This window comes from Solea senegalensis, linkage group LG11, assembly GCF_019176455.1.
Source record: "Solea senegalensis isolate Sse05_10M linkage group LG11, IFAPA_SoseM_1, whole genome shotgun sequence".
Lineage (NCBI taxonomy): Eukaryota > Metazoa > Chordata > Actinopteri > Pleuronectiformes > Soleidae > Solea > Solea senegalensis.
In genome coordinates this window covers 23,600,693-23,615,992 of record NC_058031.1, presented here as the reverse complement: position 1 = coordinate 23,615,992, position 15,300 = coordinate 23,600,693, and the positions used below count along the sequence as shown (strand labels likewise).

The window sequence follows — 15,300 nt, the reverse complement described above, 5'->3', positions numbered from 1 at the left end:
TCATCGGTAGACTCACCTATAGTAAGGTCTTTAGGTCTGGAACACAAGCATTCCATATTAAAATCATATAAACCTTACAGACCTTCTGAACAAGCTATCAGTGGAATTGAAATCAGCATCAAATGTGAATAATTTTCAAATCCAGATTAAAACAGATACTTGATCTGATTGAACTTAAATCTTGACTCTTTTGCTTCATGGTACTTTAAAAAAAAAAAAAATCAAGGTAAATTGCTGTTTTCTATCATAGACAATGCTCTATTTTAGTCTAGCTTCTTGTTTTTCTGAATGGGTTTTGCCTCACCTGATTACAAGTTTGATATGAGATTTGTGCAAAGATCAAATTCAAATAACTTAAGTGATAAATCAGAATTACTCTGTGCGCATATAAAAGGAATTTCACTTCAGTTTGCCATTACTCACATATTAAACAGGAGCCTGTAATGAATTTAAAATAGTGGAAGGGTGGGCACAGTGTGAGAAACAAAAATATGTTAAAGAATAAACTTTTCTGGGCCACATGGTTGGTGTAGTGGTTAGGTGTATTCACTTAGGCTTCCAGAAGAGGGCAGCAAGACACCTACAGATCAGCCAATGGAGGGACAGCAGCTCAGCAGCAGATCTGTCCTCCTCTGTAAATCCTTTACAGCATGTGGATGAATAACAGCTACAGACTGTAGCTCATTACAGTTAAATGGTTTCAGTTTAAATTACAAAATAGTGAGACACTTTTTGTTAAACACCAGTTTACCTATGTAATATAATTATGTACACACTTACCAGAATTAGAATCAATTAAAAGTACTTTCTCATCATTAATATCAATGTAGCCATATTGTAACAATCTTCTATTTTAGACTATTTATTTTGTCACTGTTTGTTTTTAGCTTTAAGAACGTACTGGCATTACAAGGAGGCCGATACAAATACTGTAACACTGACATGTTGCCAGAGTTCATACCCTTTCAATTTACTCAAATGTACTCATTAATAGTGCAATTTTTCACCAAGATCCTAAGAACGGAAAAGAAATAAACGCACATCTGAGCGCAGACACCTCCTTCAGAGTGAGAGTTGACCCTCTGTGACATTAAATCCATTACAGGAGTGTGAGAGTAACACATTCATAAGCCCCAAATCTCTTTAACACAACACCCATTAGGAAAGTGCTGAGCTCTTTACCAGCAGCTAAGATGAGCCAGCATCACCACGGCCTCTGCTCTACATTCAACATAGGAATTGAAAATGTACCTTTTATCATTGAATAGCATATCAAAATATTTATTAAGTCATTTTAAAATACATATTTTGGCTTGGACATGAATGTATGTAATTTATTAATGTATTAATCTGGGACTTTAATCAAAAAAGTGGGTATAATATCCATCTCTAAGATAATGAATAAAAAGTATGTAGTTAAACATGCAAAATTAGATAAAGAGTGTGGGGTTTTAAGTTGATGAATTAATTAAACAGTGCCCTGTTTACTGGGGCTTTGAAGGGTCAAGGTCAAGGAGCTGGAGAAAAACATTAAACAACACAGAGACAGATTTGAAAGAAATCAATACAATTATGAAACATACAATCCATGGCAAACTGTTAAAAAAAAGACTGTAAAATAAATAAAGTTTGATGTTTAAGAAGAGTAAGAGTGTTGTGAAAGGAGTTAACTTAAATAATAAAACCTAAAGTTAAAAGATGCGGAAAAGTAAATAAATATTAAATAGTAAATAGTAAATAAATATTAATATATTAATTTACATTCACTGGCCACTTTATTAGGTGCAGGGGACAGCTAGTGACAAAAGTGTGGTCTTTGCTTTGAGTCACTGTCACTATCATGTCAAACCAATACTCATCAAGGCATTGTTCCCAGAGAACTGCTGCTCACTAGATATTTTTTCTTTTTTGTAAAGATATATTAGGCTATTATTACTCACTTTTCTTCCTCATTCTGATATTCAGTTTGAACTTCATGACCATGTCTACATGAATAAATGCAGTTCCCTACCATGTGATTGGCTGATTAAAGATTTGTGCTTACAAATTTACACTAGGGCATAGACACTTGACCCAAGCCTGTTGGGACCTGATGGAATCTTATAGGTCGGGCAGGTATGGACATATATTTTGAAATTGTAATCGGATTCAAGTCATGTTGACTGGTATAGCATCATATATATTTTTACTTCATATCCATGTTTGTATTAACAGTGATTAACAGTAGATTTGGGGTCAGGATCAATCATCACAATACTTTATTAATCCCCGGGGGAAATTTTTTTTTGTTCCAGATGCTCCGTGCAAAGTGAAATAGAAATACAGCATGAGTGGAAACAATGACTTAAGATATAGATATAAATAAAACAGTAAAATAGGCAATAAAATGCAATAAAATGAAATATAAAATAACACAATAATAAAGTAGACAATCTGGAAATATCAAGCAATTGAGGGAGCTTTCCCTCCAATTAAATGAACTGTATTAACCATGAATAAATATAAAAAAAGACACTTCAGTTATATTCACAGTAGATAGAGTACACAGAAAAGAACCTTAATGTGCGTTTCTGAATGAGATTCTTGGACCAAATAATAAATAAAGGAAATATATATATATATAAAAAAAACAACCCTGGAACCATCTCTCCAAAGGCAGTGCTGACACTGAGGACACAGAAAGGTGTTGTATAGGATGACTTGCTTGACCTAGTGAGACATAGCCACCCCAACAGGCGACCTGTCACACAGGTAAAACTAATTAATTCTAAAACGCCTTTTAAAGATAGAAATTCATGCTGATGACGCATGTTTGCTTTTGATTACGCCTGGACCTGCAGGAAACTTTTTAAACATAGTTTTCTAATAAGCAGTCATTGTGATAAAGTAGGGAAGCAGGTGCAACCTTAATATCTTGATGAGTGGTCAGTTATGTTTGCATAGGTGGCTGGATTAGATATTAACTGTGGCCTAAATCACTTTGTGCTGACGGATTTGGAAAGCGATAATCCAAGGTGTGCCTTTTTAAAAGCCCGACTGTGGCCAACTGGGTCCATTTGTAGCAAGGCCCCTCTCCTCCATCTCTCTTGAACAGCCAGAAGAAACATCACCGAAGGGCTGATCGCCACCGCAAGCCGCAAACATGAACGGCACAGAGGGACCATATTTCTATATCCCTATGCTCAACACTACCGGCGTTGTCCGGAGTCCTTATGAATATCCTCAGTACTACCTTGTCAACCCGGCAGCTTACGCTGCCCTGTGCGCCTACATGTTCCTGCTCATCCTCCTCGGCTTCCCCATCAACTTCCTCACTCTCTACGTTACCATCGAACACAAGAAGCTGCGAACCCCGCTAAACTACATCCTACTCAACCTGGCTGTGGCTAATCTCTTCATGGTGTTTGGAGGATTCACCACAACGATGTACACCTCTATGCATGGCTACTTCGTTCTTGGTCGTCTTGGTTGCAACCTGGAAGGATTCTTTGCTACCCTCGGAGGTGAAATTGCCCTCTGGTCGTTGGTCGTTCTGGCTGTTGAAAGGTGGATGGTTGTCTGCAAGCCCATTAGCAACTTCCGCTTTACGGAGAATCATGCCATCATGGGTTTGGGCTTCACCTGGTTTGCAGCCGCTGCTTGTGCCGTTCCCCCTCTTGTGGGCTGGTCCCGTTACATCCCTGAGGGCATGCAGTGCTCATGCGGAGTTGACTACTACACCCGTGCAGAAGGCTTCAACAATGAATCCTTCGTTGTCTACATGTTCGTCTGCCACTTCTGCATCCCACTGTTTGTCGTGTTCTTCTGCTATGGCCGACTGCTCTGCGCCGTCAAGGAGGCTGCTGCTGCCCAGCAGGAGTCTGAGACCACCCAAAGGGCTGAGAGGGAAGTCACCCGTATGGTTGTTATCATGGTTATCGCTTTCCTGATATGTTGGTGCCCCTATGCAGGTGTGGCCTGGTACATCTTCACAAATCAGGGTTCTGAATTCGGCCCACTTTTCATGACCATCCCCGCCTTCTTTGCCAAGAGTTCCTCCATCTACAACCCTCTGATCTACATCTTCATGAACAAGCAATTCCGCCACTGCATGATCACCACCTTGTGCTGTGGAAAGAATCCTTTCGAGGAAGAGGAAGGATCCACTACTACCTCCAAAACCGAAGCCTCCTCTGCCTCCTCCAGCTCTGTGTCACCAGCATAATAGGGCCATCTACCAAAGGCTCCATGATCCACTATCCAAGAAGAAGACTTCTGCTCCTCTCGGGAAACGACTGAAGGCTAATGTCCACAGAAATAACTTCTTTTTTGTATTTCTACAAACAAAGTTGTTTAAACCTAAAGACAGTTACAGGAAAGGTCAGCCCATTACAGAGTTGTTCCTGTATGTACAGAATATCCAACTTAACAGTCTATGATTTTTTTCCTATGAGTTAAAGGGGAAAAATGTTATCTTTTACAGTTGGATCCTATATGATATTGGCTTATTTTTGAAAGTAGAGGCATGTAATCAAGGCAACGTAAAATAAAACGCATTTTGCAAATGGCATCCTGTTTATGTTTTACTTGCAATTTGGTTGGCAAAGTCCATATGACTGTAGTTTATTTAATCAAATGAATAAATGTGAATAACCTACTCAATTTATATTATGGAGAGACTTCTGCCTTTTTGTTATTAGATAGTTACAGAGAGAGTGGTACAAAAGGTTCCCATCTTCTTTCACAGTGGTATTTGGATTTATACACTAATCTCCTTTCAATCACAGGTCACCTTGGACTTAGTTTGTCCTAACTGTGAGATTATGACCCATATGATTAGTCAGGACGAATAATACTTGGCACATCATCTAACTTTATCTCATACTGAAGAATTATCACATTAACTGAAGGTTAACATGCACAAAGATTTATTGGATAAAACAAATCCTCATCTGCAAGGTTAAAGAATTGAAATTGCTCAACTGCAGTCATGGGTTAGGGTAAAGACTTAAATAAATAAATTATGATAAACACACTAACAACAATACTATTATTAATAATAAAACTAAATTTGTAGAACAGAGAAACGGATCACATTATTCTTGCAACCATTCATTCTCATATTCACACCTATGGTCAATTTAGAGGGCCCAGTAAACCTTTGCATGTTTTTGGACCTTGGGAGAAAACCCACATGTACATAGAGAACATGCAAACTCCACACAGAAAGGCACTTGGTTGGACTGGGTCGCAACTTCCTTGCTGTGAGGCAGCAGTGCTAGCTAGTACAGAATTTAACTCAAATATTATCAAGGGAAGTAAACATGCCAATAAAATGGACTTGAAGGATGTCACTAACTCAGGTGACCTGGTTTCCTCAAGCTGGGCATTCCAGCATAAACATATTTAAGGTTTATAACGTTAAGTCATTTAGTAATGAGTAATTTAAACTTTTATTTATACTTATCAACAAGGCACAATCAATGGAGAGACAAGGTAATGAACAACAATACTGTAAAATAAATATTAAGATGAGCTGACATACTTGGTATTGGTCTGTTACTGGACAAAATCATTGCATCAGACACAGAAGGGCTCTCAATCAGTCCAGGATCCAAACCAGTGACTTTCGTGCTCTGAAATTCTTGCGAGCCACTACTCTACCCTTCAGATATGAAAAGGCAAAATCTGATACAATCTGTAAACTAAATACAGGCAGCAACAAGATGTCCACCACCACTGTCATGTGACCTGAATGCAAGTGAAGGCTCCAAGTGTCTTCCACAGAGTTTTGGAGCATCAGGTTTTGAAATGTGGTAAATTCACAGATTCTTTAACTTCCAAGTTGTTTAACAGGAAAAAATACTATATTGGACTGATAGACACAGAAAAGTGGTATCAAGCTAAACATATATTTTATAGGAAATCACTAATTGCAAACAAATGCATTAATATATACTAAACAAGTACTATGTGTGTGCAGCTGCTATATAATATCATTAATTTATTCATGTTTGAATACTTAACTTTTCGCAACTGTCAGAACCTAGAAAACTAACTTTCATTAAGGACAATCATTTTCAAAGTCTGTTCAAGTTTATAATATTGTTGAGTCCTAACGTGTTTTTCTGATGCATTACATTACATGTCATTTACCAGATGCTTTTATCCAAAGCGACTTACAATGGATGCTAAGGCTGTGACATGATTGATCCTTTTCAGTTTTTGTGCCACACTAACAAATATTATCTCAAGATCCCTCCCGTAATGACCTTCATGCGTAGCTATGGCAACCAACACAGGAAAGGATCTCTTGTGGAATACAGATATGCTCCAGCTAAGGTATCAAAAGTAAAAAAAGAATCACTTGCTGCTTTAATGTTACACTTTAAAGGGGACATATTATGCAAAATCAACTTTTTAACCATTTTAATACTTATATTTGGGACTCTGGAGGCCCTACCAGTCGCCAAAGTGTCGAAAAAGAATACGCAGTCATGTTTTCGTGGTCCCGCTTAGTGTAAGTATAGGCGATAAAACACTCGATGTTGAATTCCCTGCGCTTATGACGGCAGCATGCGCATTTCACCGCGAATGTTACCTTGTCCATCTTGTCCCTGCAAGAGTGCACGCGATGGAGGAAGAGTGGTATTATGTCAACGTGGAGGGACAAGTGTGCTGTTGGTGGCTGCACAGTGGAGCACAGTGTTTTACACAAACTTCCAGCCTCAGAGGATTTTATATATGAAGCTAATGTGCCGGATAAAGTCAGCAAACGTGTGTTTGTGTGTTCGCACCACTTTGCATCAGACTGCGGCCAGCGATCGCCATATTTAGCCGCATACAGTCACCGGTCTGATACGGTTGCATACAGCACCACTGGCGATCAGCGGTGGTGATCAGTGGGGCTGTCCCCGAAGTGTTTTTAACTGATTTACAGTTCGGCAGTGTTCGGCTCGATCCTTATGTAGGACGTCTCTTTCTGTGACGGCACTCTCGCTGTTTTCTGCGCACGCTGCCATGTTGATATTGTCAGAGAACTAGTGGAGGGAGGGGATGTAGGAGGCAATCTTAGGAGTGCATGAATATCAGACATAGAAGGTACTGTTTTTGTTAATAAACCACTTCATAAGAAGAGTCCAACATAAAACACAAGATCTGATATTGTGTTCATACAAGAGATGCATCAAGGAAACATTGCAATCTCAGGTGTGTCTCAGTGAGGCTGTAGACCAGGAGTCTCCAACCTTTTTCTCTTCAAGAGCTACTTTGACAAAATGAAATCGGCCAAGAGCATACTTGTGTTCTTTAAAGTTTATTCTTCTAAGACCTTATTTCAACTCCAACAAACTTAATGAGATTGTTCTGCCCGAACATTTACAAAATGTTGGTTTCCACAACTCACATTTTGCAATAAACATAACAAAAATTGTATATATTTCATGTATAATTCTAGAGCTGCAATTAACGATTATTCATTAATCGATTAATGGCTTGGTCCATAAAATATCAGAAAACCTTAAAAAATGTTAAGCGGTGTTCGTCAAACCTGGAAATAATGATGTTCTCAAATGTCTTGTTTTGTCCACAAACCAAAATGATTAACTTTTAATGATTTTGATGATTGTTTTATCTTAATTCAATCAACCTGAACCATTCCCACTGACAATGTTTCATATACATATATAAAATGAATTTTTAAACAGCCCACACACACAAAATGGTGTACATTAATTATTTTAAATGTTCTTAACTTACACCACCGCATAGTGCACACAAATTATTAATTAAATCACATGTCAATCGTGTTTGACAATGATTCATTGAATTACTGTCTCTCAATAACTCACATGCACAACTGCATGTGCTTTTAACTCACAAAACCAACTGTTTAGCTTTGTAGCATTAGCTAACATATAGCAACAGCACACGTTGTATTGCTAACACATAGCACTAGTTCGATTAGCACAGACAATTATCAGCACAGACAATTATCCACACAGAAATACACAATTAACCACATTCTCAAATTCAACACACTCTCATATACGCCCGATTGGTTTAAAACATTTTCTCAGAAGCATAAAGTCAAATAATAATGATATATTCATGAAATGAGTGAGTAATTAGCCGTGGTTGGCAGCGCTTAGCATGCTATGCTCACCGGAGTTTTCCTCGACAAAAACACGATACACCTGCGTGCGATGTCCAGCAAAACCAAAAACCTTCTCACAGGTGCGGGTACCTTTGAGCACCAATAACTCAAAAATAAAGTTAAAAAATAAAAGTTGTATCCACTCTTCAAGTACTTATTGACATTAACTTGCTCTCTATCTCGGCCGTAGTGTTTCTATTCTCGTCGGTGTCGGTGGAGAAAAAAAAAGAAAAGCCGAGCCGGGAAAAAAACAAAGGAACTATGACCGTGAGCAGTGCTTGACTAATGTGTGCCCTGCTGGTGAAAACAAGGAACTACAACAAAATACAAAGTCATATTCATACCCCGAGTGTGAGAGAGTGAGTGTGAGTGCGCCACAGGAATTCCCCCAGCAGTCAACTATAAGCTTTATCAAAAAAGGAAGGTTTTAAGTCTAACTTTAAATACAGAGTGTCCGCCTCCTGAACTATCATTGGGAGCTGGTTCCACAGGTCCACTCTTATCAAATCCTATTTAAATATTCATCTGACAGTCTTGTACTGATTTGACACACACACTTGTCGTTTACACTCGTGAAACAAAACTATTTCCTGTTTGTCGTGAAAATTACTTGTATGAGCAGCTGTCGCGGTCATTGTTGCTGACCATCTCACAACACCACTCACTCGAGATGACAGCAGCGCAACTGTTTGATTGACAACTAATTGTCAAATAACCGTTTAGTGTTAGAACAGGGACAGGACACCTGAGTTTTTACTGGATAAAAATGTAAGCAGGTTATGTTCCATTATTGAAACCTTTGATGAGCTACTTGGAAAGCGACTGGGAGTTACTGGGAGCTTGCAAGCCACTCATTGGAGGCCCACGCTGTAGACTAATTGCAGCTTTGCATTAACTTTGTATAGAGCTTAGAATTTGAAACAAACCACTCTTGGTCCAAAAAATTATATTTAAAAAAAGGCAACTTTTCTGTTAATGTTTATATCACAAAATTAATCTGTCTTTTGTCAACTTGATGTGGGCCATATGTTACCAGTATGTGCCTTATAACGATTGATACATTGCTAATAAAGGGACACTGCACATAATTATGAGTTATTATAGTTGTACACGTGTACGGACAATATGTGTTCTACAAATATGATTAATTATCTTTGCAAAGTAGAGAATAAAGGCAGTACAGCTGGCAGCTGCCACTTTAATATGTATCAAATTTGCTGTTGTGAATAAAACAGCCCTGAGCTGCCTATTAAAATTCTCTCTCTCTCACACACACACACGTGATCAAAAGAAAAAAGCTAACAAAGGCAAAAACCTCTCCTGAGGCTTTACTGTAAAGATATATGAGGAGATAGGAAACCTTTTGAATTTGTATGGAAAACTTTATTTGATAATAAAAATAGCATTCACAGACTTCTTTTGATAGCTACATATACATTGTAATCCATCTCAAGGAAAAGAAGCTGGATAAGTCCACATCTACTTGTACTTAGACTAATGTTATGTATAGCTTCATGAGTCAAATAAAGCTATGAACAATGTAGTATTTATACTGTATATGCATAGTTTTATAAAAAAAAAAAAAAAAACAAAAAAAAAAGATTGGCCCATATACATGTACTGCTTTTTATCAACACAGAGACAGCTTTATGTCCGGAGCACATTGCAAGAAATAATGCTTGAAGAACACAGACTGCATACAAGTGCTTTATAATACAAAGGCAGGCTAACCATCGAGAGAGATCCAAAGACAAGTCTTTCTTCTTCTTTTTTTTTTTTTTTTCAATGTCTTTACATACCTGATCCAGAGTCAATCAACACATTTCCCATAAATCATCAGGTCCATTTCAGAGATATAAACACAATATCACATTCCTCACTGCTGAGGTTCTTCATAAATTTCTCTTTTGTACAAGAAAAAGGCAACATTTCATTTTATTTACGGGTTCCTAATAGTTAATTTATCTCCTGTTGATGGACAACAGATTCATTTCTTAAATGTATTTCTCTTTTTTTTCTAAGTCTTTTTTTTGTTAAATACAGTACCATGGCAACAACAGTGATCAAACAATGCATTTGTTGTGGTTTATCCAATATATTTTAGTTCATTTTAATGAAACATAAAACAGAGAATACACACAAAACACATTATAAAGCAGCAGTTAGACTCCAGTGGGATGACGGCATGGCTCAGCATGGCAGATTGGTCGCCTCCTGTACCAGGACTCTCCATATGTTAGACCAACACAAAGAAATACATCAATTCTGTGTCAGAACCCAGGAGGTGGTCGGTGCACAAATCATCAACATGAGAACAGGGTTAACAGTTACTGTGGGATTACAGTGCATTTTCCTTTTTCCATTTATTCTCACTCAGACTTATCAGATAACGTGGTTAAACTACAGTTCAATTTACACATGCAGCTTGCACAGGGGTAATTTACACATTGGTTTGACTTTAAAGCCTCTGCACACCCACAAAGTGGTTTTCATTTAGTTACTCAAGCTTATTAGACCTGTTCTGGTTTGGAATTGAACTATTGTGGGCACTCGTGATGTCACAAAAGTCGAAAGTACTAACGAGAGTGATGTCACAACACTTCAACAAGTCATCCCACCCAAACAGGTGCTACAACAAGAATCCAGTTTGTAACATTTAGGACGATTTATTGGGAGAAATTTAATATACTACCCCATCATGTAAGTACAAGTTAGGTCCGTCACCTTTTCCAAAAATAAATGTTCGAATTTATAATGATCTGTACTTCATACTTCCATGAGCCGCCACCATCGCTCGCCTATTACACCACAAACGTCACAACTGTCATTACTTTATTGACAATTTTAATAATTGTTACTTGATTAACAGTGCTGTTGGTATTCATAATATACAGCACTCATCAGAGTAGTGCGGAATAAACACTAACACTCCCTTAACGGGAAATCACTGACAACAGCTTTTGACTAAACTTGAATTATCAAGACCCAACTACATTTCTATTCATTACTATCATTTGCCAAAAACACAAATCTGTCAACCGGATTTTCGATCGAGTGCGGCACTCTTTTTATTTATAATATTACAGAATCCTGGTACACGCAGACTTTTATGAACCATTTTACAGAGAGTGTCAAGTTAGATTATATGCGGTTATTCAGTGGACACCATGTCTCTCCACCAAAGCCTGGGGTTGCTTGCCATTTGCAGAGAGAGTTAGTACAAGTAGGCTTGCAACTCCAACATGCTGTCGCTGCTGCTGCTGACACCGTCATATGACATGACAAGTAAAACCAGATGTGTGCCCTCTGCTGGATTCTAAGGCGTACTACTTAACTAGGTGCTTATGAGATGGCTGCATACATTTTCAGCAGGTAGCTACAGTTCATATGTGAACTTCATGTAGAATTTCGAAGAATAAGTGACAGCCCCAGTATTAATCTATAATCTCATTTGTTTTTGGTTCATTGTTTTAGGCCTAGTCCACACAAAGATTTCCTCCCGCAGTTTAAAAAAAAAAACCTATTTCCTCCACACGTGTAAACACAAAAACCCAACGTTAGGTCCTGTCAAAAACAAGCCGAGTCAACAGGCGGTGATATAACTGTGACTGTAAAGCCTTGTTGGTCAATCAGAAGAGAGAAGAGAAAGTATCACCACCTGTTCCACTAGGTAAACAACAATGGCGCGCTGCAGGAAAAGGAGAATTGTTTGTTTGGACTGATAGCTTGAAAGCTAGAAAGTCTATTAAGCAATGCAAACACTAGCAGAGGTCCGGCCATTTCAGATGCCACTACATAACTTGCCTCATGTAAACAAATGTGATGACATCGCAGCACTGACAGAAGAGACACCGTAACATTACAACTGGAGTAAATGGAGATTATGAAAACCTTCAACCTGGGAGGAGTTTTCCCAAATGTGCCTTTTCAGAGACTGTTTACAGCTACATTTTCAAAAATATCCACCATTGTATGGACTAGGCCTCAGAATGAGACTTTTATATGTACTTGGGTCTTGTTTTACAAAAGTCTGCCATCTTACACTGATATGTTTCTATAACAGCCAGAACAGACAAATCAGCCAGCGTGTGCTTTTCCTGTTTTAAAGCAGAAACCTATCACGGAAAGAAGGAAGAACGGCTCCACCTAAATAAACCAATGAAGACAAAGGAAATGACAGAAGAGCTGAGAGTTATGAAAAGAGTGTTTACATCCTTTCTGGTATGTGAAGGCCACCGTAGTTCCCTGATGTGCTTGGGAAAGGGAGGGGAGAGCGGAGGAGTCCTCCGCTTGTTGCTATCTACAGTCTCACCATTAGATGTCACTAATTCTAACAGACTGGACCTTTTAACAAGTGGAGCTGTGCTGTCAAACCCAAATGTGTCCACACCTTCACCCCAGTCCCAAGAAAAGGCCTAAGGTGAAAATACCTGTGCTGGTGGACTATAGGTGTGAAGAGGCTTTAAATCGTTTTTCTTTTCTTTTTCCGATTTTTGAAAAAATTACATTATGGCAGCTTCAAGCTGGTGTCGTGGCATAATGCAGACTCAATCCAGACTCAAGTACTTCATTTAGATGAGCAAAAAACTCATTTCCCCACAACTGAGACTCTACCAGAACAGTAATGTGTGTAGCTGAATGCCAGTCAAGTCCCTCTACCTCCTACATCAGTACACACTGAATAAAGATTTTTATAATCCTACTCCAAGCAAGTAGTAAAATGGTATCATTGGTAGTGATCATAGACCATATATAAAATGTGGGTGTAGTCCTTTGCTTGCAAAACAAACCCGTTTTGAAGCCTTAAGGTTAGCACCATGTCAGAGTCGTCACCTGCAACCGAGCATCTACTGGACGGTACAAAGTGTCTATTACATGGCGTCCATGGTGTTTTTCATCCGTTTAAATCAAAATGGAAACATAACTTACAACACTGACATCACATTCTATTGAAGAAGACCTAAAATTAGTGATTGAGAACATTGACTCAACCAGGAAAATGAGAAAAAGCAGCTAATTTTCCCATAGACCTTTCTTTCTATGACCTTTTGTGATCTGCTGTGTTTGTTTCTACTGGCTGTGAAAACTAATTGCCCCTAGGGGATAATAAAGGTTCTTGAAACTTGAAACAGAGTTATTTTTGCAACCAGTGGAGCCTACGTCCACATATACGGTCTATGGTGGAAACGAATGATACCAGTGCCAGTTTTCGTATCAGTTGACTAGTTTTCTGTGTTGGTGTATTTAGGCAAAGAGCGGTGAGCTGCCACACAATTCATGGATGCAACACAAGTAAACATACAGCATGCTTTCCCAGGTACAGTGTACACTTCTACCTTGGTCCTTAAACGTTCAACGACGCTTGCTTGAGATATGTGCCAATTTAAAAAATAAATAGTGAGCAAAAAGAAAGTAATATATTACTTATATAATTATTACTCCTAGATTTAACCATCAGATCTTAATTCTTTTTTTCTTTTCTTTTTTTGACATTTTGCCTCAAGTCCAACGAGATTTTCACAGCTCTTGTGAGCCACCAGTGTCTTGTGCTATAGTTTGTTCAGTAAAGCGATTCAGGAATGGGAAAAAAATATCCACATAACGAGTTGAAAACAAGTTTAGTCGTTAGAAGTTACCACAACTGGAAGCATGTTTCATACCTCTGAGGGAACAAAATATTTAGATTCAGCAATGCCTACAAAAAAAGCAATATCACTGATTTCATATGCAGGCACATACAATACCTTTACTATAGTACAACAACCTGTTATGTTCAAAGTAATCGGAACGATGACAAATCAACCTGTATGAGCGGAGAGAAGGATTGTACTCCTGCTGTTTTTATGAATCTCTGGATGGAATCACAAATCGTTAAGTCAATCAAATGAATCATTAGATCAGTCAACCGAATAAAGCACAAGAGTCAGTATCCTCAGAAGTACAATTCCAGTGTATGGTACATAGTTTGCACAGATAGAGGAGAGAGTGGGGGGGTGGGGGTGGGGGTCTCTGCTCTGCTCTAGATGCTGAGGTCTTTGGAGCTTTCTTTGTACAGCCTTCTCTTGGGCTCAGGGAGCTGGCTCGGGCTGTGGCCTGCTGCTGCGTTATTGTTGTGGCCTGCGTTGTTGAAGGCAGCGTTGTTGTGCGGAGCGTTGTTCTTCATCATGCTGTAGTAGTCCTTCAGTCTGGGTGCTGCTGCATAGTTCAGCTCCTCCCTGCTGTAGGTGCTGTCGGGGGAAGAGTCCCGCTCCATTTTGTATCGTCTATCCGGCGTCCCATTCATCGGAAGTCTCTCCTCCCTCCGCTCTGAGGAGGAGTCGCTCAAGAGGTTGCCATTCTTTGTGGTTCTGTCATGTGTGCGACCCATGGAAAGAGATGACGTGTCTCCGTAGTTGTTGCTGCGCTCGGGGGTCGTGGCCTCGCTCATCCGCCCAGCCATCTGTGAGTCCTTGAGGAGCCTCCGCTCGTATAACTTGCGCTCGGGAGTGACCGCGAGGAACCCTCCGTCGTCGTTCTCCCTCTCAGGTGTGCGGTCCCGCTGTGCTCGCTCGGCCCTGCGGTCCATCGACTTGGCCCGCCGACGATCGGGAGACGAGGCACGTTTCCGGGTTGGTGAGCGGTCAAGGGAGCCGCGGCGCTGCAGCCGGGACCTCCCGTCCAAAGTAGAGCTGCTGCTGGAGAGCTCTCGTCCCCTCAGTTTCTCAGCAGCGGCAGCCTTCTTCCCCGAGCTGTCTTTCCTCAGAGTCTTTAGGAGTTTAGAGATGCCGCTCTCCGAGTCAGACTTTTTGACTTTGCGGCCTCGGCTCTTCTTGTTGCCACTACTATTGCTGTTACTGTTGTCTGGAGACTGTTGTCGCGGGGAACTTTTACTGTGATTGTTATTCCAGGTGTGATGATGGTTGGGGTTAAATTGCCGGCCTTGGTAGTCCATCTGATCTGACCCAGCCCTGTCCCTGTTCCTGTCCCCGTCTCGGCCACGCACAGCCTCCTCCTGGCGTGATGATTTGTGAAGGTCTGGTGGATAACTGGACTCCAATGAGGTGTGATATCGGCTGTTGGATGGCAGCGTTCTCACTTCCGGAGTGTTTTGTGCCCCGGGTGTGGGAGGGTGCCCGTCATTGCTGCCGTCTACATGAGAGGAAAAAGGAGAAGAATCGTGTTGAATG

General features: G+C 39.8%; 2 protein-coding genes across 14 annotated transcripts in view; one reads left to right on the top strand and one right to left on the bottom strand.

Annotated features, from left to right (window-relative positions):
• Positions 1-3,049: 3,049 nt before the first annotated feature.
• Positions 3,050-4,549, top strand: LOC122777406 (rhodopsin). Its single transcript, XM_044038630.1, has one exon. The coding sequence runs from the start codon at positions 3,143-3,145 to the stop codon at positions 4,202-4,204; it is 1,062 nt and encodes a 353-aa protein (XP_043894565.1). The 5' UTR covers positions 3,050-3,142; the 3' UTR covers positions 4,205-4,549.
• Positions 4,550-9,495: 4,946 nt separating this feature from the next.
• The window catches only part of LOC122777537 (membrane-associated guanylate kinase, WW and PDZ domain-containing protein 1-like), a 115,329-nt gene continuing 109,524 nt past the window's right edge, over positions 9,496-15,300 (bottom strand). For all 13 annotated transcript variants that reach the window (XM_044038839.1, XM_044038836.1, XM_044038838.1 and 10 more), the window contains one exon: positions 9,496-15,262. In XM_044038839.1, coding sequence (XP_043894774.1) covers positions 14,154-15,262 — 1,109 coding nt within the window. In that variant the 3' untranslated portion in view covers positions 9,496-14,153. The remainder of the gene's footprint in view (positions 15,263-15,300) is intronic.

Coding starts and splice junctions, on each gene's coding strand:
- LOC122777406 (XM_044038630.1), top strand. CDS start 3,143: ATGAACGGCACAGAGGGACCATATTTCTATATCCCTATGCTCAACACT.